Source organism: Hakea prostrata, chromosome 1 (genome assembly GCF_041222555.1).
Source record: "Hakea prostrata isolate BN-2017 chromosome 1, UWA_Hpros_2, whole genome shotgun sequence".
In the NCBI taxonomy this organism is placed as follows: domain Eukaryota; kingdom Viridiplantae; phylum Streptophyta; class Magnoliopsida; order Proteales; family Proteaceae; genus Hakea; species Hakea prostrata.
The window spans coordinates 28,045,672-28,069,575 of record NC_142600.1 but is presented as its reverse complement, the minus strand read 5'-3'; the positions used below and the strand labels follow the sequence as shown (position 1 = coordinate 28,069,575).

The window sequence follows — 23,904 nt, the reverse complement described above, 5'->3', positions numbered from 1 at the left end:
GAAAAGAAGAATAATGACATTTGATAGTTGATTCTCAAATCACCCTCTCATTGGAGAAGGGGGACACTGGGTGAGTGTCCCACTTCTAATACAATGGTGTTGGGATTGTGTCATCATGTTTCTAATAAATATTTATCATTGATTTTGAGCATAAGTTCAATGAATCCAGAGTGTTTCATATGGCACCCATTATTTTTTGGGTGAAACTAGTGAACACCTATTATTATGCTTTAAATTATATGACACACATTTGAAAAATTACGAATTCGCAATCGTATTCTTTTAAGGGTGTCTGTATCCAAAATTTTTCTTTCCGAAAAATATCTATATCCATCCTCTAATCAACCGGATTCGGATTCAGATAATCGCTTATCGAATCGATAATATATGAATAAAATTTATCTAGATAGATTTAAGTATTCAACATTTTTTTTCTCTAAGAATGGATGATAATCGGATTCGGATCCGGTAATCGATAATCAGAAATTATCCAGTTAGAGTAAAATATTCAATACTTTTATCTAGAAAAGAGGTCAATAATCGGATTTGGAAACCGGTAGTCGGTAACCAAATAATCGAAAATTGGAAATCGCAATAAAAAATATAAAAAAAAATGAAAATCACCAATCAATAATCGGATAGTTTATCGGATCGAATTATTACCGGATATCCAATAAAGTTTTGGATTCGAATTCGGATGCCTTCTCTAAATTTCTGGGATTTAGATTCGGATTTAGATAGCGATCTTGCTATTTGGATTTGGATTCTGATACTGGTGTATTCGAGCCGAATCCCATCCATTTACAGGTCTACTGGAAACTACCCACAACCTGCCGGAAATATCTTTGCCCACCACCCCTTGCTAGAAATATCTCTCTCTCTCTCTATGTGAATCGATTGATTCACTTGATCTAGGAGGATAAAAGTTGGGTTTAAATAGAAGTGATAATCAATAGAGAAGAAAGAAGATGATTCCAGCTTGACTGAAGTGACAATCGATAGAGAAGAAGGACTAAATAAAATGGAAAAATACCTCAATATGGTTTTTAAGGAAGTACCAATCTATTTTTTTCAATATGCAGAGCAGTGAGATTCTCGTAAACCCTAATTGGGTGCAGTTTCAACATCGATGGACTCACATCGATGGCTTGCCAGAGAACGCTAAAGCCACCTCAGAAGTCTCATACGGAAAAAATCCCTTACCCTAAGAAGTCCATTCTGAATACCAACACCGAAAGATTCTCTAGCCGTCATGATTCCGGGCTCAGATCCAGACATCATGTAGAACAATTCGATATCCTTTTATACCATAAACCCTTAAAATTATCATAAAACATGGAAGCACCTACAGATCAGACCATCCATAATTTCTATTGGAAACTGGAACGCAAAGAAATTAAAGTCGAAATCTATGGATATGCAGAGAAATGGCTGTGATTTTGCTCTAAAGCGTGAAAATCATCACTATGAAGTGAGATTGTTACTGAAGAACACTTGACTGTAATGAGAAGTTCCACTGGAGGAAATTCAAAAAGCTTTGAACCAAAACTTTAAACGCTAAATTGCATAAACCACCATCTGGACACTTGAGATACTGAATCTAAATAAATTTATCTGTACTACCATCTGGAAGAACTATTCATAACCTTTTCGTCGGAAGCCAACACTCCAATTCTTTTTGGGGGCTTCTTCTTGTTTCCCCAGAAATCGAAAGATTGCTTCGCTTTGCTTCAATTCTTATTCGTCAGCCTAGTCTCTGGGTTCAATCGAATTCCATCAAGAAAGGGTCACTTGGAACTGTAAGCCTTGCTTCTTGTGTCTCCGATGGAAGGGTTTTGCAGTGGTCTACTAAAGCAAGTTGAAATTGATAGATAATACTGTTTGGTCTTAAATTTGGTTTATTGAACAGGTTAAAGGGAAAATATACAGTGAAACACTGAACTGTTCAGATTTTTTCATCTAACACATGGCGCTCATCCAGAGCAGCGCTGGATTTAAACCCTAAACCACAATCTCTCTATTGAAAAGTGAAGCTCTCAACCATTTGACTAATCTTCCATTAACAAATTTATCTGTGTTTTTGTCTTGTAACAAAGAAATGCAAGTAGAATGTACAGAATGACGCGGCAAGACAAGAGATCAGTCTCAGCAGCCACGTAAACAGGCATGCCACACAGGTAGTGTTTGCTTGCTGTTTTCATGTTGTATAGTTCTACTGTGACCTACCTCTTGGAGTCTTGGTGATACACACCGCTGCTTTGGCACTTGGCAGACTGTGATGGAGAACGAAAAGGACGAAAGAAGAATTGCTGACGCTCTGTCTTCTCTCCCTGTCTCTCTCTCTCTCTCTCCCTCTCAACACAAGTGGCCTGTTGGTTTTGTGTTAAATCGATACAAATCGTTGTCGATCGAAGTCGAGTTCAATTTTGATTCTTTTAATCAAAGTAGAAGAATTATTCACAAACTTAGTTGAACAACCCAAAATGATTAATCTTTCTCACTCTTGCTGCAATTCCATCCAAGTTCCAACAACACGTAGAACGCAGCAACTTCAACATATATGACCCATGACGACATACAAACCAATCACTTAATTGGAAGGAAGCAGCAGCAGCAGCCATTAAAAGCCAAGAAGCAAATCAACTTCCATGCGCTTCAAAAGCAATCTTGAAAGGTGCTCCTCACACCGCATGGACGGTGCAAAAATGACTTTAGTAGTTAAATGTCGTTGAAAAACATTCTTGACAAGAGGAAGAATAAAAGAGTCATTGAAAAATACATATATTGAATTTGTAGGTAAAGTGTCATCGACATGAAAACTACTTAAATCTAATCGTACCCAATATCAAACCATTTTCTGTATCATGCATTAAATTAACCATCCAAGATATATATAACATTTGGTTGCTAAGGACGAATAAAACATGCACTTGCATAGTTGCAAGTGGGTCGATTGTGACACATTTAGTGTAAGTTGGGTTTACAAAAGAACAAAATATATATATATATTCATATATATATATATATATTCATGGGTGCATGATGTATTTCGTTGTAACTATTATATAGCATGCGTTGTGTAGCATACTTGCTTTTCAAATTTAGTTTTAAATTTCTAATAAAAATCAAATTAAATATATATATATATACTCCTTGGGTTTCTATCGCAATCCTTTTATCAAACTAATAATAATGGAGTTGATGGAGCAATGACTTTGCATCAATTGTATTTTCAAACTTTTCGTATTGTTCTCTTAATCTTCCTTAATGAAATGAAAATACCATGCAAAAGGCTTGATGAAGATCCCATGGGTCATTTAGGGCAGGAGGATATTCTAAAATGAAAATGAAAATGAATGACGAGTAATTAATCTATTTAGACAGTTGATTGACACTACAAAATGACAAAATTTAAAACTTTGGTGGTGGGGGTTAAAAAAAAAGCCTAAAATATGAATCTGCATAAAGTTTTGGTGAATATGACCTAATGGTAATTGTATATCTCATTTAGAAGAGAGAACCACCTTAGTTTATAGAGGTGGTGGGGTTTACTTTCTATGGAATTAATAGATTTGAAAATATTCTATTGCTTCAATGAAGCAAAGTTAACTCAGAAGTGGATTTTCTGGATACACCAATAACTAATATCTGTCTTCATCAAATGAGTTTCTTTTTGGCCAAAAACAAATATGGATGTCTTGTAATATATGCAATAGATTGTTGAGGATATAGGTTTGGTTGAATTTTTGTAAAACAAAAAGCATTAAACTTATGACCTCTTCACTAACAAGTGCCGTTCATTATCGATTGAGTAACCCTTTGATGGTACACATCTTAAATTTTAATTTTCTTTTAGACCTAACAACATTAGTTTTTAAATAAATTAAAAATATATATTTATTCTTCCTAAATCTTCTAATAAATGTAAAAATATACTTAAAAATCATTAATGGTTGCTTCTAACCCTCCCTTCTTCTTGCTTTCCCTTTTCCTCAGAGTCCAAACAGGTTTGAAAGTAGAAAGGGATAATTTAGAAATTTTAAAATACTAATAGATGCGGAGTCATCACTTAATTCCATTATTCTGATAGTAATAAAAAAGTTATTAAAATAATATATATTTTTTATTGATTTATTGAATTAATACAACCGTTGAAATCTGTCATTATTAAACTGCATGATCCAACGAATGATAATGAGCCAAAATTTGGGTGACTCATCCTAAAATGATAGTCATTTGGCATATATGTAATATAGCACTGATAGTAAATGTATTTGATATATAATTAAAAAATATATATCTAGTGAATTAAATTTTTTTTATAATAATGATATCCGGTGAATTCTAAAAGATATAAAATCCGGAAGTGTAAATGTTATTTGCTTCAGATTTGAGGAAAACCTCGTTTCTCTATTCCTGTTTTGAGTCTAAACTTTTTTTTGGTAAATCTGTTTAGTAGAAACCAAAACCAAGAATTGCAAACTTCCAGGCGCAAGGATCGGAGAAATAATTTCTCGCCCTTCTTCTCCTTCATTAGAAGAACTGTGATTTGGTGAACGATCACTTCCAAGCGTTCTTCACGGATCGGGAAAAAAAAAAAACTTTTTTTCTTTCATCTTCTTCTGTTTTTTTCTTTTCTTTTTCTAGTGTTAGGTTTAGGTTCCCATGCCTGGATAAGATCATTCCTTCAATTTGTTTACTAGGGTTTAGATTAGGTTTTCTCCCACCGGAAAATTATTCGAAGTGGAAGACAAAGACAAATTGAAGAAACGTTCTCCTTGTTTTCTTTTCGTAATCTTTGGGCTCGTTGTTGGAGAATATTAAGAGTGAAATAATGCTTTATGTCTGCGATTTTCACAGTTGTTGATGATTAATTTCGAAGTTTCGTTGTCGCTGGAGCTGGACGATTTTGTTTATTAGGGCATCTTTGATAGTGTTCTTGCTAGGATTTCTGTTTTGCTTTGCTGGTTTTGTAAATCCAACAAACGCAATTGAAGAGATGAAGGTCCATCCAGCTCCGAAGAAACGGTACATCTCGCTCGGGTACGACATCGATTCACGCATCGAAGCTAACGGGATGATAGGAATGGGAAGTCAGAAGAAGCTTCGTCGATTACCTCATATATTCAGCAGGTTCTTGGAGTTGCCTTTCCGTCCCGATACCGATGTCTCGATCGAAGAAGAATCCGATTGTTTCCGCTTCATGGTCATGACTGAAGGTATGGATGATGATGTGACTGCTCGCGCTGTTGAAATCCATCCTGGAGTTACGAAGGTTGTGATCAGAGGGAGTAATCCTCAGGAATTGTATATGGACGAGCTCGAGATCGATATGTGGAGACTCAGGCTTCCACCTTCCGCAAGCCCAGAACTCGCTAGCGCTGTTCATGTTGATGGGGAACTAATCGTCACCGTCCCCAAGCGTGTCAACAGCGACGAGTCCGGTGACGAGAATGGAGAAGGAGAAGAAGAAGGTTCAGGTGAGGGAAATGGAGATGTCGAAGGTGGAATGGGTCTTCTTGTTCATGTACAGTAATGTGTCTCTTACATTTTATGTCTTATTATGTCTTCAAATAACAATCATTCTGTTTGGACTCTGTGAATGGAACTTGTTATGCTTCTTGAGCTGAAACAAGAAATTGCCTTTTTAGTGCTCTTAAATGAAATCTGCTGTTATTTTTCTCTGCTTCATGGATCTTTTCTCTTCTAGTTTTTTGGTACTGGTTTCATAGATAACTAACTATATCTATTGGGATCAACTTTTATGTCAGTGATCAATCAAATTGACATCTTCTGTTCGGCTATCATCAACCATATGGGTTTTAAAATTCACTGTAGTGCTGATTCAGATTCAATTCATCTTTTTTGGTTGAAAAGCTTTCTTTTCAACATCATCTTCTCTGAGACCCATGATCAAATGAATTCAGGAGAACACGATCCTGTGTGACTAATGGAGAAGATACTTGTATATCCTCGGGAATGTATGGATGATTAACATGCATTCTCAGAATAGAACATAGGTTCTATTTTCTCACTTAAAATCCAGAATTGCATAACACTACTCAAGTGTAGAGAACTCAAATCTGTGACATAATAAAGTTATTTTCTCACCTGCTTGCATCTTCGTGTGATTCCCCTCCCCTCCAGGTGGCTTAGGTACTAGCTACTTGGGTGTCTTCCACATCTCCCCCTGTAGCCACGACTGTTCCAGGTGTTGTATCAATCCATTTACTCCTAAATATGAATTTTAATATTCTCCAACACAAAGATATCATATAAATATGTATATGCTAATATATATATATATATATATGCTAATATATATATATATATATATATATATATATTCTTTGTGTGATGTATGAGATTGGCTGGGCTCCGATGAGTCCTGCTCAGACTGGACTTGGTTATTATAAGGACCTAAAAATCCGAACCATAGGTCAGATCATCTGATGGAATCTGCTTGAGTAATGCTTCATGGGCTGAAATAAGAAATTGCCTTTTGGTGCTGGGAAAACTGTTGTTAACTTTCTTTTGCTTCATGGGTTTTTTTTCTTTTTTACTTAAATTGGTAGTTTTATATTAAGGGACGATGACCTTTTAATTTATTTTATATATATTGACCGGGAGAATCTGATCCATGACCTCGTTACTAACCGTTGCAAGTCATTATCAACTAAGCAATCCTTCAGTGGTAGTTTTGGTATTCTGCATTCATGATATCTGTCATCAATCTAAAATTAGCCAGATCAGTCTTTCCTGGTCCCGTTTCCTATTAAAAAACAAATCCTAGAATTTATCCATTGTCTCAGAAGTTTGGATTTTTATTTGCGGCAGCAGCTGCCTGCTGCTGCCGATGGTGAGGATTAGGCCACGTAAACATGAGTAAATCGAACGGTTGTAAACTAAAAGGGAGGATATGTATGTAAATACAAAAATTTACTTTTACATTTGAAGGTTTGAAAATGTTGAAATTTACAAAATGACATCCCTACCTTTACTGATGAATCCCCATTCTTCGTACACCTTTCATTTTTAATGGTAGCTAAGATGAAACCAGTCACCAACACCGTTCCTAAACGCATCCCTGAAAGCTCCGGCATTCTTCTGATGTTCTTTATGGATCACTTTGACAGAACCCCACTTTCAACCCAGAGCGGATTCACGGAGGATGAAACCTTTCTGGAGATGGCGTCACTGGTGGTGCCGGAGATCAGTTTTCCCTTGAAATGCTTGCACTAATGGCGTCTTTCAAGGATAAATCCGGTTGTTTTGGATCGAGATTCGCCGGAGTCTTCGAACTCTGCCATGATTTCTGGAATTCGACTAAACCCTTGGTACCAGCAGGAGAAACCTCGAGCTCGCGAATCATATCAAGAGCAAACTCGGTTTGATTCTCTTTCTCCGGAATCGGATGGCTGAACTTAGCGAAGAATTGGGGGAGAAGTGAAGGAGGGCCCCTGTAAACAGTCTGACCGCATGATAAGAAGATTATATGGTCGAGAATGCCGATGATTTTGTAACTCGGTTGATGTATTGACATGATAACAATACTTCCGCTCGAGGCAATTCGCTGAAGAACCTTCACAACCATGTAAGCAGTTGTTGAGTCCAAACCCGAAGTGGGTTCGTCGAGGAACAAGATGATGGGATCGTGAATCATGTCGGTTCCGATCGAAACACGGCGGCGCTCTCCGCCAAAGACACCTCTGTGTCCTTCATTGCCGACCACCGTCCTTGCCGTGTTTCTCAGACCAAGCTGGTCGATGAGAGCTTGAACCCTAGTTTTCTTCTTCGATTTTAACACAGAATGAGGCAGCCTGAACTCGGCGGAGAACATAAGCGTCTCTTCCATAGTTAGCATCGGATTCGTCGAATAGAACTAGGGATGTCATTTGTAAATTTCAACATTTCCAAACCTTCAAATGTAAAAGTAAAATTTTCGCCTTTTAGTTTACACCCGTTGGATTTACTCATGCTTACGTGGCCTAATCCTCACCATCGGCAGCAGCAGGCAGCTGCTGCCGCAAATAAAAATCCCAGAAGTTTTAAGATAATTCACAGAAGTTCTTTCCACTCTTCTTTTCTGGGTGGGTGGGGGGCATATATGAATATCTCAATATGAGTGAAAGTTAATCTATTTCCATCAGCTTTATGAGTGATCAAATTGACATCTTTTGGTCGGTTATCAACCATATGTGTTTTTATTTACCCCCCTCCCAAAAAACAAAAAATGGTTTTTTAGTTCCCTACAGTTCAGATTTATGATTCATATCATCTTTGTTGGTAGAAAAGCTCTGTTTAACACATGTCCATATTAAAAGGTATTGTTGAAGGAGAAACGTCACCCAATTCATTTGGGAGAACACGATTCTGTGTGCAAAATCGAAAGACCATTTCCATACCTTCGGGATTGTAGTTATGACTTAGATTGTATTTGGTATACATTTTCGAAATAAAACCTGGGTACCAAATCAAGACCAATGTGACATTATTCAGGAAGATTATTCCCTAGAGAGGTATCAGATAGGGTTACTTTCTAAGTCCCTAACATCTTCATTCTTTGTCAAGAGTCTTTCTTTCAAAGACTGATCTCAAACCATGGAATTCCTAGATTTTCAAGAATAAAAATTGCTTATCATGCCCGTGAAATCAATCACCTATTTTTCACAAATGATTGTATGTTATTTACTCCGTCGATTATCTATACTTCCCAAATTCACACCATTTTGCAGGAAAATGAACATATGTCAGGGTTACATATTAATCCAGATAAATCATTAGTCTTATTCAACTCAAAGACTCCAGATAATAACAGAATGATATTGCTTACATTCTAGATTTTAAGGAGGTATAGTCTCATGGTACTTATCTTGGACTACCATCTTTAATAGGTGAATCTAAGACCCAAACTTTTTTCTCCATCTTGGATAGGCTGGCATCTAAATTGGCTGAAGGGAAGGGGAAACTTCTATCCCTTGCAGAGAAAGAAGTCCTCATCAAGGTTGTTGGAAAATGCAATGTGAGCATTGCCACATCAGCCTCCATTAGTTTTGATGATAACAAACACGAATTACTAATGTCTATATTAAGTTGTGATTGTCCAAGTCAATATAAAAGCAAGTTGTGCAAATCCAACTCATTTGACCCAACTCACTGGATGTTCAAGCCCAAGTCAAGGTCAAGTCAATTTGGACAAGAAACCTACTCAAGATGAGTACCAAGATCAAAATACAAGAAGATGCAAAAATCAAGTCAAGTTGAAGACTTAGAAAAATTCAGGACTTAAGACACCTCCACATGTATTCATATGTAATTGCACTCAATTATATACATATCATGTCATTAGACTGACCTAGGACATATAAGGAGAGTGTATGGGGCTTAGGGTTGGTTAGAAATCCCTAAAAACTCAATCAAGTCACTGAATGCATATTACTATGAACTTTTGTACTATAGGTCATAGAGTGCTAGACGGACGACCATCTAACCGACCAACGGACATCCGTCTGGTTTAAAGTTTGTCTTAATGGCTACTTCCTAGACATAGCTACGTCTGACTCAAGCAGACTTCCATCTGAAAACTGGAGAGAAAATTCTATTCATCGGGAGGTTGGACCTAGCAATTGAATGCCATTTTAATAAGCCCAACCACCCCCATTTGAGAGCTTCTAGCATTTCCTATTGAGTCATTACTACCTTACAATTCTCAAGCTCCCAATTTGTGAAGAAGCATTGATGTTACTTACCTTTCAACATCACTCAACTTTGAAAAACATTCTAAAGTTTTCAAGCAAGTTCATTGGAGTATATCATTGAAGTGATTGAAGGCTATTGGTACTTCATTAGTAGTGCATTCATTCTTTATTTGAGCACTCATTATCATTGCATCACACTCACACAAAGGGTAAAGTGTTACACCCCTTGTTAGGTAATATCCTCCACCTCTTATATTGTGTTATTGTTCAATTCTAGTCTAGGTTGATTAGAATTGATAGATGCTCTTGCCCCATTTGGAACAAATATTATAAATGGTGCTTCTTGCTCTATTTAGAACAAATATTGTAAATGGTGCTCTTGCTTTAATGAACATTGATTGTAAGGTTTTGATCTCTACTCACCGTATTGAAAAAGAATCACTAGTGGAATACTCTCTTGATGCTAAGAGAGAAGTGAATGTAAACTTGCATAGTCGAACCACTATAAAATTCTTATCGTGTGGTTGATTGCACTATCTTAATTTCATTTAAATCTACAATTTATCTTATATTTACAATTAAATTAAAAAATTAAGCAAATCACTAGTTGCAACCTATTCACCCCCCCTCTAAGTTGCTTTAACAAAGGTAGTAGCTTTGGCCCTTCCGATCTATGTTATGTCTTGTTTTATGGTTCCTAATGAATTATGTAAAAATATTATTCAAATTATTAGACAATTTTGGTGGGAAAATGATTAGGGTAAGGGATATTAAATGGGTTAAATGAGATACTTTATGTAGAAGCAAGCAAGATGGAGTCCTAGATTTCCATGATGTGAGTTGTTTCAATAAAACTCTTCTTGCCAAACAAAGTTGGAGATTCTTCATATCTCATGATTCATTATAGGCTAGAGTCATAATAGCTAAATACACCAGAGACAAACCTTTGGAAGTGCTAAAACCCCCCCTCGGCCCTTGGTGTGAGGGCCCTAGATTAGTTCATGAGCTTATAGTATGGCAAGAACTTCAATGAAATTTACCTTTATTGAATAGCACTTTGAATTAACTTTACAACATCTACTCCAATCTTATCCCCCTTTACAATTGATTCTTGAATTTGGTATAAAACTAAACATGGTAGGTTCAATGTCAAGTCATCCTACTACCAATGCATGGCAATGGCAAAATGTCATGGTAATGTTGCATCTTCCTCAATTGTATCTTCATGTTGGAATAAGATTTGGAATATGAAAACCCTCCCCAAAATTAAACATTTTTTGTACCCCTCCTCTCATGAAGCATTGGCTATTGATAGTTATTTATTGCCTAAAGGTAGCTCTCAAACTCTTCTTTGTTTAATTTGTGGTGTTGGTAATGAAAATGTAGGTCATGCTTTATTTTTTTTTTCGCCGGGTGTTGGTATTGCAAAGGATAAATTTATGGTGACTCACCGATATGGGAAAAGTATCGCGAAACGGCGCCGAGGTTCAACGGGGGAGAAGAGAACCGCACCCAAGGAGAGGAAATCCGGGCCTAAAGGGTCGGGACGCGCTCACGGATGGGCATGACTTAGCCCTCCGGGCTAGGAGATCAGCGGCCTCGTTGAGGTCATGCTTTATTTTTTTGTGATTATGCTAAGGAGTGTTGGCATTTGGTCCCCCCCCCCCCCCTTCAAATTGACACATCTAACTTTTTAGGTGACTCACTATTTGATTGCATGGATTTTATTACCCATTTTTTTGAGGATGTGGATGACAAGTATATAGTGGATCAAATTTTATTTATTTATTTATTTTTGGTAAACATAGTGGATCAAATTTGGAGTGCAATGGGTTTGTTGTATTTAAAAGTCTAGAAATGTTGTTTTATTCAAGCATACAAAGCCTTTGGTCATTCATATCATGCGGTCTTACCATTCTTTGTTTGCAAAGATTGAACTCCATGTTTGTCCTGACCCTCTGGAACCGAGCCATGCTACAACAAATTTGGAAATGGAGGATGGCACAAACTTCTTCCAATTATACGTTGATGGTTCTTGGGAGAAAACTTCTGTTTTCAGGAAGAAGAGTTGTTGACTTTGGGATTCAACATGTGTTTTCTTGGTTGTGCAGTACAAATTTAGCTCAGCCCATTCGGCTTTGATGATGGAATTGGAAGCCATCCGTGATGGCCTTCTTCTAGCATCTTCTCTAGGAGTTTCTGCAATCCACATAAATTTTAGATTGCCAATGTGCAATTTTTGCTTTACAAGATTCTTCTATTTCCTTAGATTGGTTGTGTAATGAGTCTTTTATGTGAGATTAAACTCCTTGCTACCAAAATTACTTATGTTTATTTTCAATTTGTTTCGAAACATCTTAATAGCTTTGCTAACAGATTTACTTATGTTTATTTTCAGTTTGTTCCAAGGCATCTTAATAGCATAGCAGACTTCTTAGCCCGTGGGGCACGTCTTCTTCAGTTGTTTAGGGTGTCATGGGATATCTTCCTTTGTTTGTAACTAACTCTACTTTGCTCCTTTGCTCTCTTACTCTGACACCTCTTCATTTAATGAAACTTTCCAGCTTTTGACAACAACCCCGAAAAAAAGAAGAAAAAAAACCCTCCGGAAATCTATTCGGAGTATGCATAACACTGGTCAAGTGTACAAACCTCATTTCAATTGCACACTCTTCAAATTGATTTCGAGTTTTGCTGTGAATTTGAAAACCCACCTTCAGTTTGCCTGCTTTCTGGATTTCGTGTGGCAAATCCGTTTCTTCAAACATTGCATGGCGTTGGGCCTTGATTGGTTACAGTTGATAACAAGACACAAATGCAAGTAAAAAAAAAAAACAGATGTATGTCACTACAACTATGCATAAGTTACATAGGAAAGCTGATAACAACCAGTTTGTTTACTTGGACAGTTAATAGTTTCATCTACGCAAATGTGTGCTTTGGTTTGGTAGGTACCAAATATACAGCTTCAGCTCTCATATCTTTGGGGCCTCCCAGCTCCCAACTTCCAGGCCATTACCTGGAAAACAAAACCATCAAAGATTTAAAAAATTTAACTCAAACAGGGCGAAAATGCTGCAGTTGCGTCAACCAGAGGCAGCTTTAAGTTCAACCTGGTGCACTGCCCCTGCACCTAACAGTTAAGGTAAACTATGACCATTATCAGGTTAGCGTCCGGTGGTTAAAACCCCCCAAGGAACGTATCCCATTTGTCATACCTTTGGATACACTGCCTCACATAACTTGTAAGATTGGAGAGGATGATGTACATGTTTCATAGGCCAAAGTGGTGAAGGTTGAGCAACATCAGGTGCTATACCAGTGATCTGCTTTCACTGGTCAAAGTGGTTAAGTGTCTCAAAACTTCCACTGATTTCTATCAGCAGTTTGTATCAATAGACACTATTGACAACCCTTTCCCTAATAACTTTTAAGTTTAAACATGATAAAACATAACAATAAAATAGGGGAGATGTAATAAAAAGATCCAAAATTAAGAAAACTTACCATCCGGGTCAAAAAAGAAAACTTGCTTTGTTTTCCCATCAGGCTGGGTCTTCTGAAAGACTTCAACACCTTTTTCCTGCAATACCAAGCAACCGGATATATCCACTAGTTAACATGCTTCTACCCAGAAAATTAGAAGAGACAAAGGGAGGTGCATACAGATCAGAATTTTATTCCACATGTAAAAGAAAGCAAGAAAAACATCAAATTACTTGACCCCTGTTTGCTACAATTAAAGCAAAGGGACATGAAGTGAAAAAAAATTTCATTATTAAAGTGAAATGAACTTTTGTATTTGGTCTTTGATTAAAACCAAGGCAAAAGGTTATTTACCCCAAAAACCAAAGGCAAACAGCTATCTTATTCTTTTTTGGATGAATAACAGTTATCTTATTTTACTTCACTTTCACTTCATTTTCAATAAGGACCAATAACAGCAAGAAAGGCCTTTCACATGCTTAGAAACTTCCTCCAAAAAATCAACTTCAGAACATGTAGACTGAGTATTCTCAAGTCACCAATTTTGAAAAAGAAAAAAAATAAATGCTAGATGAACAATAAACACTACAAAATGCAGAGGAACACATTCCCATATATCTGCTGCATATAGAGAGCTTGAGAAGGGACTAACGGTACTTTGTGTTGTTATATGATACATTTACTTCCACAATCTGTGTTCTGAAAACATTTGTAAAATATTTCATCCAATCCAATGCAATACTTATTACCAAGTGAAGTACGAAGACCTTTAGTCCATCAATCTACTTGGGTAGTTCATCAAAATAAAGTGTCCATTGTTACATCAGCAATTGACACTTTGATACATAAGCACTATCAATGCAATCATAGCTCTGTAAAACCATTTGATCCAGATGATAGATAGAAAATTCAACCATGCTTTCATAAACAATTAGCAGGTATGCATGCATCAAATTTGAGCTTCAGAGAACCACATGCAGTAAGGCTCAGAGCTTATTGCAATAGTTCCAACGGAAATCATCCTTGAAAAGAAATAGCAAAGAATTCCAATCATCATTGTGAAACCTATATTTAACTCTCACCATATGTGGTAAACACATTTTTCCTATTTTAGATTTTCAAATAATAAGAATGCACTTAAAAAAAATTGATGTGTTTCTAGTTAGTAACACCTCATGTGAAGTTATTATTTTAAAACTTTCTATTTGAGTATTCATTTCCCTTCCTTTCATTTTCTTTGTAACCGAATACAGCTTATGACATACCCAAAATTCATTCAAGCTTCTCATTTCAACTCCCCATGTCCAGAGCTTGCAAAGAGATGACAGGTCCCCTAATTGTTTTATTATCTTCAGAGTCCAAGCCTCCTCGTAATAGGCTTACCATCTCTAATATCAGAAATCTAATTTATCCGAGAAAGTTTTAATATTGTGATCTCTAAGACTCTGCAACTCAAGAAGGAACACAGTCCACAGAGAAGAAAATGGGATAACCAACATAAACTGAGAAGCCTTCCCAATAGGTCGACCTGACCAAGTTTCATTTTTACAGTAATCAATCTATGAACTACCCACAGAATACCGAACAGAATCAGAACCATTCACAAACAATAAAAAGGGAGGAAATTTTTATTTTCTGCATGAAGCCATGAATAAAGAGAAGCGAAAGGATAAAGAAAAGAAGAATTACCTTGAGGGTTTGAACGAAGGAATCAAAGTTGGAAACAGCAAAACAGATATGATGCCCTCTTGGGAGATTTTTTGGGTCAGCGATTGGCTCCGGGGTGCTGAAAGGTCCTTCTGGGAGCCTGGAGTCCGGGTTCCTCTCAATAAGGTGCAAAGAGAAAGCAGGGGGAAGCGTCAGCCAAACCACCTCAAACTCATTAAACTTAGGGCTTCCGATCACCTCGAATCCCAGGATCTGCACCAAGAAGATAGTAAATTGAGGAATCTCATGGGAAAATTTCAAAAGGGGAATTAAGGCATAAATAAGTAGACCTCTTGATAGAATTTAGCGAGGCGTTTAAGGTCTGCTGTTTCCCTAGCTATATGATGAAGACATACTCCTTGCGCTGCTGCCATTTTTACTCCTTTCGTTTCTCTCTAATCTCGACTCTGGGTTTGGCGAAGCTCTGGAATTTATAGGGAATCTAAAAACTGGCTTTATCCGAGCATGGATCATTTTCCTTTTTTGGGGTTAACAGTATGGATCATCAGAGTGGTAATCTTTTCATGGGTCATGAGATTTTAAATTAATTAATTAAAAAATAAATTTGAAAAAAAATATAATAAATTTGGTTAGAGCAAATTGCATGGATATCCTAAAATAGAAGCCCTAAAGCACTTACATCCCATTTTATGTATAAAAAACACAGACTCCAAAATTAAATTTTTATTGATATATTTGTTAAATTTATTACTAGAAATAATTAAATCACTGTTTATTTTTAAAAATATTCTTATAATAAACAGTGTCTGAAAAGTTCTGGACAAATATATATAATGAAAATCCAATTTTGAAGTCTCTATAGTACTTTAAGGCCTCCATTTTGGGGTGTAAGTACAATTTGCTCAAAATTTTAAGCTTAGAAGCATAACACCAAAGAATTATGTCAAATTAGCATGGAGATCCCAAAGTATTACTTGAAATTGCATGGTAGTACATTTCATTTGTATTTTCTGCTAAGTCATAGTTAAGTAATTTTGTAATTCTTAAGCTACTCTTGTTTTATTGTAAATTCATCATTTTTAACCTAATAGAAAATAAATATAAAATAGGGGCAAAGGGTGTTGAGGTTATTGTGAAGAAGGAAAAAAAAAGACAATGTTTAGGAGGAGGGTAAATATAAGGTGCCTTTTTTCTTTCTCATTTTTTTATTTCTTAGGTTATAATGCTAAATTCACAATATCATAAGGGTAGTTTAGGAATAAAAAATAATTTAATTATGACATGACAAAAATTACTAACGAAATGTACTACCACGCAATCACAAGTAATATTTTCAAATGTATGTCAATTTCATATAATTCTAGGATGTTTATGCTATTGGTCGTATATATATTTTGAAATGTCTCTGAAAATTTTCAAAACAAAAAGAGACACTTGACCCTTTAGGTAGTGTTTGCACACCTTCCTCTCTAAGGTTGGACAATTAAAACTCATGACACATGTTTCATTTTCATTTTTTGTTACAATTTTGACACCTATCATGCATGTAATCTTTTGCATCATAGAATCTGTGGTCTAATGGAAACTTTCACAATAATGGAGTTCAATCGAGAAAAGTGTAATACGTGTACTCTATTTATTTAAAAAACAAAAAATAATACATTTACCCTCTTAGAGAGAATGTAGTTTACATTTTTTTTTTCTGAATCTTTAGAATTCTATAATTAGAAAGGCCCAATTTTATTTTGATTTAATTTTATATCAATGAACATACCATGCATTATGCCAGAAATATCAAAGAGGTGAAAATAAAGTTAATTAGTCACTAGTGGATTACAAATCAAAGCAATCCAACTCTTATAATAAAAATTTGGAAGGGTGATTTAATAAGAAACATCATAAGGACCACATCGATGAGGTGTAATAGGATGATTCACTATCATATAAATGAAGACAGCAAAGTTACTCTTGCTTGAAGAATTGAAAAATGGACACAGAAGGCGCTTGCAGTCCCCATTTCCTTCATTTGAAAAGAAAAACCATTATTTTAAGAATTGAAATCGTACTGAGACAAAGTTTGTGGAAAAAAAAGGGTAATTTTCAGGGTTTGATCCATGTCATTATGAGTCCAAAAAAATAGACACTTTGCATCTGCCTTCCCCGAAGTATTCAATAAGATTAATTAAAGACAATCTGTGATTTTTATGACTTTCTCAAAAGGTACAGAGGGAGGACGTGAGTGATCCAAGTTAATTGCAGAGAGACTTTAAGATGGAAGGTCAGCAACTACTAGATGGACAATGGGCGGATTAGGGGAGTTTGAAGCAGCCTGGGAAAAGGGTGGAACAATTTCAAACAGGGAATCGATGTCCTCGACGAAACCTAGCCGGTGCATCAGGCAAGGGCTCGGCGGCAAAGAGTACATCGATAGGATCGTGCCGAAGAGCCAATAGTTAATCTGACGTCTGCAACATCTGCAATTTATAATTTACCAAATCACTAATCATCATGGGTTTCAATTTCAACCTCCTACAGAGAATCATCAATCATCCCTTCTTCTATTGATTCGTCTTCAAAATCTTCTTCATTAGAATAACAACATCGTCATCACTTTTGTCATAGTTAACTCAGTAACCAGTTGTTTACCTCTATTGGACTCAATATTTCGATTATCATTTGCAGAGACATAAGCCACAGTTATTGGACAAAGCAACAAGTTAGCAATTGATAAAAAGGGGCTCAACCAACAGATTTCTGAATCAATAATTTTTCTTCAATCTTAGTGATTTGTGACGATGAAGCCGCCTGAGAAGTACTGGATTTGGAGTGGTACCTTTAGCCATGAGTTTCTAAAACTATGAAGAAAATATGAAGCGGAAAATATGCAAATCCTACGGTAGAATTGATGTGAATGTATTTTGGTCACAAAAATCACAAATTGTATTTAATTGATCTTATTGAATACCTCAGGGGAGGCAGATGCAAAGTGTAAAATTTTTAGACTAAAAATGACATGTACCAAACCTCAGGGGTCCAGATGAAAATTACCCAAAAATTTTATAGAGTAGAGATAGACTATGGACAATCAAAATTAAGAAAGTTAGAATTAATGTCGCCAAGATTACAATTCGTGCCACCACTTTAATTATAGCAAGATTCATCCAAACTTGAAAGTAAAACAAAAATATCAGCTCATGGATGACCTAAAATTACTAAAAAATATTTGAAATTAGAAAGCAAATAAAACAACAATAAGAGCTCTATCATGCCATATCTTGAATCTAACAAAATGTATGATGTACCACTAATCTTTAATGGATTATCCATCCATGTTTACTTATAAGTAGAACAAAATGATTTATCGTGGATAATGCTAGGTGACAAATTCATATGATGTAAACAAAGAAATATATAAGAACTCTTTATAAATCAAAATTTTTATTTATTTTAATCCAACGGCTGACTCTAAAGATATTCAGATTATTGCTTCACATACAAACAAACACTATTCTTGGAAGACAAAATCACACTTAGGCAGGAGAGGTTGCTTGATTTGGGATCCGGCAGGAGTTTTCATTGCTGTCCAATGTAAAAGCAATTTTACCTCTTTGGCTTCTCTAGCAGAATTAGAAGCAATTAGAGATGGTCTGCTCTTAGCTAGCTCGATTGACATTTCCAAATTGCTGTTGAAATTGGATCGTCAATCTGAGGTTTTGGCTCTTCAAGGCTTGAGACTTCTTTAGATTGATTATGTAGAGGACTTGTATTAGAGATTCAAAACTTAGTTTCTAGTTTTCAACAAGTTTTTCAGTTTACAAGCAGACTATCTTGTCCATAGGGCTCATTTCTTTCGTTTGTTTCGTGCTTGGTGGGATATTTCACCACCATGTTCATTGTAAATCCTTCTTGTACCTCTTCTAGATCTTTTGATCTGGCCTCTTTTAATTAAAGTTTCAAGATTTTGACAAAAAAAAATTAAGCCACCAAATTAGAACGAGTGAAATGATGGCTTAATCGAAACTACTAACTTTTATTGGACAAAATGCTGAAGCACTAGTAATCCTCCATGCACCATTAAGAGCAAAACATCTCCTTCTTTTGTTAACTTCTCTTGGTTTTACCCAATGCTTCTAACAAGCCACTGTCTTCGTTTTGATCTTTCTTTTAGATGGAATAGTTAAAACCCCATTGATAGCTATTAAATTTATTTTTCATTTTACAATCAACTCTATTGATACTTGATAGTTACCAATTAATTTTTCAAATTTATACTAAAACGACCCTGACTCTATCGTTAGAGACTTCTAATACATTTTTATTATGTGATATTAATTTTTATAACTTTTCTGTTTTTTCTTAAGAACTCTCATTAATTCATGCTGAAACCCACAAAACTAAATCCTTCCCTCCTCACGGAATTTTATCCAGTCTATTTTTGACAAGGAAATGGACCGTCAATTTCTTTCTGAATGTGTGACATGCATTTTAATATCACATCAAAGGATTGAGGTCCATTTATAAATCACATCAAAGGGTTATGATTAAATTTTTTTCTAAAAAAATTGATGTGATTTGTAAATGGATCTCAACCTTTTAATATGATATTAAGACACATGTCACATATCCACAGTCAGAAAATAGACTGGATATCAATCCCCTTCCTCATACCTTTAAAAAATAACAATCTCATGATTCTCATCCTTTGCAGATATCTACTTGAAATGTAAATTATGTTCACCCTTCACCTCCAATACTCACACAAGAAAAAGCATGAGGAATGACACTTTTAGATTTTAATTAATAGCAGTTAATTTTCTGGATATTACCTCCAATTAGCATCAATTCGTGTTGAAAAATAATGCACAACATTTCACTAGAACGTACTTGCATTAAAGCCCATGAAAAATCATTACCTCCTAAAACTTTTCAATTGTTAAATTTGATCAGCGATCAGTATATTCCAGCTTTTATATTCAATGACATTTTTGTCTCCCAAAACTAAAAAATCCGTTGCAATCTGAGCAACAAAAGTTGTCCTTCTTCTTGTTCCCTTAAATGTACAACTTATATTCTAAGCTATTTTTGATGTGCTGCAATTAGGTATATACCCTTCAAGAGGAATCCACACCAGGTGGGGAACATATAATTAGGCAATGCCCATCTCGGTATTTTTAGAAATAAATAAGAGTGCAGAATTTTTAGTTTTCAAGTCTTCACATAATTGCACAATCAAGCATGGATCATTCTCTACTATACATCCCAAATCTACTGTCCTGACGTAGTTTTTCTGATGTGCAATGGGATTCAAAATTAACTATATATAGAGTATTGATGATTCTATTTTAGTGATGTAATATTGCTTCTAAGTTTAATTTGACTAAAAAAAAAAACGTATTTTCTTGATGAACTGCTCTCATAAATAATTTTCAATGTCTCATAATGATCATAATCATGCATTACCCAACAAGGTGGGTTTTATTGGTTACAATGGATATACAAGCTCAGACACACCCACAAAATGCAGATCCCTGGAATTTACAACACTTGAGGAATACAGTTGATAATCAGCGGGTCTTCATGCATTAACATATATACTTCCATCTACGCAGCCGTGTGCTTGGGTTAATTTTGGTACCAAATATATATGAAGCCTTGTTCAGCTCTCTCATCATTTTATTGGAGCCACCCAGTTCGCAACTTCCAAGCCATTACCTAACATATAATAATGGCGAAAAGTTCCCACAGATTAGCTTAAACAGGAGAGAAGAAATCTAGTAAAGGGTACTCATAAGATAGAGAAGAAAATTTACCATCTGGGTCAAAAAAGAATACTTGCTTTGTTTTTCCATCTGGCTGGGTTTGTTCAAAGGTTTCGATTCCTTTTGCCTACAAAACCAGTTTTAATACAAACAATTAATTCAATCAAGCTAGCAATCATACTAGTTAATTTCTCCAGTGTTCTATATCAGAGATGCAGGAAGAAAAGAAGAGTAATATATATATATATATATACTTTGAGGGTTTGAACGAAGGAATCGTAGTTTGAGACGGCAAAAGAGATATGGTGGCCTCTTGCAACCCTTTTGGGATCAGCGATGGCCCCCATAGAGCTCCAAGGTCCTTGAGGGAGCTTATTCTCTGGGTTCCTCTCTATTATGTGCATAGAGAAAACAGGAGGAAGACTCAACCAGATCACCTCATGCTTTCCCAAATTAGGGCTTTTGATCACCTCAAATCCAAAGATCTGCACCATGAAAATGAAATGAGTGGAATACTTGCTTCCAAATTCAGAGCCAGAAAGAGAGTGTCTGTAGTAGAAAAGCGACAAGTGTTAAACACTACCTCCTGATAAAAATTAGCAAGGCGTTTTACATCCAACGTTTCCCTGGCAATATGGTGAAGACATGTTCCTGCTGCTGCAGCCATTTCTTCGCTTCGTATTTCTAAATTTTCCTGCTTTTTCTCACTTGGAATTTATAGGCGAATCTCAGTAGCTCTAATTTCGTGCCACTCTTCAATTCATGACTCCAAGGAGGATTCTTTGTTGGGAAAGTAGATTCTGAGGTAGAAAATTTTGCAACACAAGTCTCATGCATGCATTATTCTGGAGCTAGCTAGGAATACGTAAGCATGCATGGCTCTTCATGATGTTGCTGATCGAAATCATGCTGGCTGGCAATCGATGAGTCATGAGTGACCACTCACTCACCTATCCAAGCAATCCAATTCTTGAATAAAAAGGAAGGGATATCAATGTAAATATAAATTCTTCATTTTATCTGATCCCTCTTAATCTTTCAACAATTACAGAAAAATACCTGTCTAGCATGGAGATGATCAAAACGCTTTATCTATAAAACCACTACAGGTGAAGTGGAATTCTTTTAATGGAGCTAAATTGGTGCTCGATTCTGTTAATATTTGAATAATTGATTGATCAGGAGTATGAAAAAAGAAAGGAAAAAAAAATGAAAGGGTCTCCATACCTGGAATTATTTTTCAAACGATACATGGTTGTTTTGGTAATTTTGCCAGATATATCAAAGGGAATATGTGGGTTTTGATGCTTGCATCCTTTGGATAAAAGGGAAATATGAAAAGAACAGCGTTAAGGACAATAAACTTAGTTTGTCACCTTGATAACAGAAAAATTCCTATTACCTCTGGGCATGAGTGCAACTCGAAGAACATCAAATATTGTACTAAACTCATGGAAAATCTTTTTCAATGAATGCTAACTGCTAAGGAAGTAGTTGTAGATGAGATATGGCGATTGAACAAGGAAACAGCATGAAGAGCGTCAATCTACGCCTGATAAAGAAGGTGCAACTACTCGCGATTTGAGATGTAACTTTACTCTCCAAGTCTGAGTCGAAAAGTGTTAAATCAGCTAGAGAGAATGCATTGATCACAGCCAAACAGGAAGTACAATTGGCAAAGGACAGCTCTTAAGGGGGATCATCAGAAGAGTGTTGGTTAAGAAACTATACCTAAATTTGCGCAGCAGATCACAAGCATTCACAAAATACAAAGAACACACAAGGTGTTTTACTTGGTTCAGACAATATGTCCTACATCCAAGGATGAGGGACTGTGACTTATCAAATCATGCACTAAACAATATCATAATAAATGTTACAAAAGATCTAGACACTCTCAAACCTGCTCTCAACCAAGAACACAAGACACATCAAAGAAACCGAAAGTATACCTACCAATGCCATTCAAAACTATTGCAATCTTACCAAACGTAGGAAGACACCAAGCTATAGACATCATCTCCTAGCTTCACTGATGAAGACCAGATCTTCATCCCCATGAGAACTGAAACCAAGAGAATGCCTCAAAAAACCCTAGAGCATAACTCCATCAAAGGAGAGAAACCCCAGAGACTAGATCGTAGTCTCAAGAAACCATCGACATAACATAATGAACACAAAACCCTTAAGAGGGTATTTCGACACTACAGTGAAATGACATTACTGCCCTCTAAACAAATTACATATGACAACCCATAAACAGAAAAGACACAAATACCCCTGGGAAGAGCATCATTCTACAACAATGCCTAGCTGGCTAAGAGAAGAATATTTATATTTTTTTATAAATGTTCAATAAGAAAATACAAGTAGTTATAACATGTTCACTCATATATAATCATTATTACATTCTAAATTTATATGTGTTGGTGCAACCTTGAGGGGGGGTGAATCTGTTGTAACTAGTGGATTGTCCCAATTTTTCGGTTTAATCGCAATTTTAAGATAAATTAAAAATTCAAATGAAATTAAACAATAGCAAACAACAACAATATAAGAATTTATAGTGATTTGACTTTACAAGTCTACTTCTCTCTTGACCTCAAGAGAGTGTTCCACTAGTGATTCTCTTTCAATACAATTGGTAAAGATCAAACCCTTTACAATCTTTGTTTATCTTAGGGCAAGAACACCCTCTTCAATCTTTGTTCATTGGCAAAAGCACCCAACCAATTTTTGTTCACGGGCAAAAGTACCCAAAATCAATTCTTATCTAGTATGAGAATTGTGAGGTTTTCAAGAATAGTAAACTCTCTTTTTATTTTTTATAATATAAATAATCTTGTTGAACCACTTTAAATTCCTTGCTATTGTTAGTATGTTTTGCATTTGTTCTTCTTCATGGTTGTACATTCGTCCCTAACAAAAATTAAATTTTCTTTCATGGAGAAGAAGAAAGACAAGTAGTTTTAGCATTAAGTAATGATGGAAATGGAAGTTGGGAGGAGTGCAACTAATGAAAGCTTTAAAAGTAGGGTTGGTTGCTGCAGTGGACATTATATGGGTAATATGGGTTGGTAGTTGTCAATATCACTTAAGTGATTTTTGTGAAGGAGTCATGAATGGAATGACCTACAATACATAATAATAAAAAAAACAGAAGCTCACAGACATCTCCTCCAAATAAATCTGGAAAATCGTCTACTAGAGATTCGTTCTGGTTTCATGAAATGCTTTAGTTTTGGTTTGACGTAGATTGTTTATCTTTCTTCATTGCTTCACTAGAATATCAA

At 35.8% G+C, this 23,904-nt stretch overlaps 3 protein-coding genes and 1 pseudogene across 4 annotated transcripts; 1 reads left to right on the top strand and 3 right to left on the bottom strand.

Annotated features, from left to right (window-relative positions):
- Window positions 1–4,400: 4,400 nt before the first annotated feature.
- Window positions 4,401–6,291, top strand: LOC149028592 (heat shock protein). Of its 2 annotated transcripts, none has more exons than XM_089138009.1 (2): window positions 4,401–5,480; window positions 6,148–6,291. In XM_089138009.1, the coding sequence occupies exons 1-2, from the start codon at window positions 5,000–5,002 to the stop codon at window positions 6,249–6,251; spliced, it is 585 nt and encodes a 194-aa protein (XP_088994135.1). In that variant the 5' UTR covers window positions 4,401–4,999; the 3' UTR covers window positions 6,252–6,291. The 2 variants fall into 2 exon arrangements, with proteins under 2 accessions (XP_088994135.1, XP_088994143.1); XM_089138017.1 differs by having other exon boundaries at window positions 4,401–5,527.
- A 922-nt stretch (window positions 6,292–7,213) lies between these two features.
- Window positions 7,214–7,855, bottom strand: LOC149028591 (ABC transporter G family member 20 pseudogene; annotated as a pseudogene).
- A 4,453-nt stretch (window positions 7,856–12,308) lies between these two features.
- Window positions 12,309–15,329, bottom strand: LOC149028590 (lactoylglutathione lyase-like). Its single transcript, XM_089137999.1, has 4 exons — window positions 15,182–15,329; window positions 14,874–15,104; window positions 13,206–13,281; window positions 12,309–12,717 (listed from the first exon to the last, which is right to left on the bottom strand). The coding sequence occupies exons 1-4, from the start codon at window positions 15,263–15,265 to the stop codon at window positions 12,674–12,676; spliced, it is 435 nt and encodes a 144-aa protein (XP_088994125.1). The 5' UTR covers window positions 15,266–15,329; the 3' UTR covers window positions 12,309–12,673.
- Window positions 15,330–20,278: 4,949 nt separating this feature from the next.
- LOC149028589 (glyoxylase I 4-like) lies at window positions 20,279–21,278 on the bottom strand. Its single transcript, XM_089137988.1, has 4 exons — window positions 21,195–21,278; window positions 20,866–21,096; window positions 20,663–20,738; window positions 20,279–20,564 (listed from the first exon to the last, which is right to left on the bottom strand). Exons 1-4 carry the CDS (start codon window positions 21,276–21,278, stop codon window positions 20,521–20,523), a joined length of 435 nt encoding a protein of 144 aa, XP_088994114.1. The 3' UTR covers window positions 20,279–20,520.
- Between the last annotated feature and the right edge of the window lie 2,626 nt (window positions 21,279–23,904).